Below are 1,418 nucleotides of genomic sequence, written 5' to 3' on the forward strand. Positions count from 1 at the left end.
TAAAAACAAAAAAAAAAAAAAAAGGGAGAAAGGTGAGGTTGGCGCCATATTCACCGGCGAGTTGACTTGAACCCGCATCAATTACCTTCTTCTTCATCAGGCTGCACAGATTCCTCAAATTCAGAATCCATAATCACCCCATCCATAACATGCACTAATATATTACTTAATTTCAAATCTATATAGTCTGATTTAACACCATTAACCACTAGCTTCCCACTAAAATCCTTCAGTAAATACAAATTAAATCCCGATATTGAATCATAAATAATCTCCTTGCCACGCTGCAAATCGGTAGAATAAATCGTTCTCGGTACAGCTGAAAATCCGAGTATTCGACTCAGTATCGCTAGCGTATCGTTTGCTTTCCCTCCAACCAAACTCTCCGTTGGACTCAATCTCAAATCGCGTTCAAATGCTATTTCTGAAGGCAAAAATAGAGTGAATGCAAGATCTTCGGGTAACATTTTAATCACTAGTTCTCCGAACTTTCCTATTTTCTCCTGAGAGAATTTTTTGTTTGAATTTTGTTTTGGAGAAGCAACTGCAACTTTTGACATTGAGATTTGTCCAAGTTGAAGTACTGAGATTATCTGAATAATTATGAAAGAAATTGAGATGATTACACAGACAAATCTAACTTGATTATTCAACCTCTTGTATCCCCCTTTTCTTCTCATTTTCTTTTGACCAATCTTCAACTCTTCTTGCAAATCTAACTACAGCTTCACCCAGGGATTCATCGTCACGAAATGGGGAGGTAGAAATTTGATTTGTCAGGATTTCGCTTCGGGTTTCGAGGTGAAATCAGCCTAATTTTTGAGGAGGAGTTAAGTGAAAATGGCAATTGACCCAACATTATTTCCACAGCCTCTGACTGAATTAATTATTATTAGAAAAAATAAACGAAAACATAATTTAAAGACGCATTTTCAAAAATATCCATCCATATTCCTCTTTTTCTCTACGATTTGGACAAGAAATCAGTTTCATTGACAGTCAATCGTTCAGACATCTTCCTCACTAAAGGACTTTCGGTTGCCGACTGTTAACAGTTGTAAATGTTAGCTTTTGTGAAGTTATAATTAGATTATTGGGTTTTGTTAAGTTTGAATTAGATTATTGGTTGAAATATTATTTTTAGGCATGATGTAGGCTAGATTTGCGCATAGATAAGTGTATTGGCCTATTTTGATTGTGTGGGGAGCTCCAACTCGTCAGAAATGATGGATTCTGAGTAGAGGAGCAAAAGTTGTTGACAGCCGGCCGCTAACAGTCGGCCAACTGTCAACAGCCAACTGTTAACAGCTGATTAGAATCGACTGTTTAACGGCCATTTTTTTAATAAATTTAAATCATTAAATGTTAGAAATTTTTAATTAAATATTTTTTATCTTGATCAAAGTTTAAGAAATTTG

General features: G+C 35.4%; 1 protein-coding gene and 1 pseudogene across 1 annotated transcript in view; both read right to left on the reverse strand.

The window, feature by feature from the left end:
* Nucleotides 1-421, reverse strand: part of LOC111393986 — a 2,718-nt pseudogene extending 2,297 nt beyond the window's left edge.
* Nucleotides 1-560, reverse strand: part of LOC111393152 — a 977-nt gene extending 417 nt beyond the window's left edge. Inside the window, exon 1 of the mRNA XM_023018542.1 lies at nucleotides 86-560. Within this exon, the coding sequence (XP_022874310.1) occupies nucleotides 86-560 (475 nt within the window). The remainder of the gene's footprint in view (nucleotides 1-85) is intronic.
* Between the last annotated feature and the right edge of the window lie 858 nt (nucleotides 561-1,418).

This window comes from Olea europaea, chromosome 4, assembly GCF_002742605.1.
Source record: "Olea europaea var. sylvestris chromosome 4, O_europaea_v1, whole genome shotgun sequence".
Lineage (NCBI taxonomy): Eukaryota > Viridiplantae > Streptophyta > Magnoliopsida > Lamiales > Oleaceae > Olea > Olea europaea.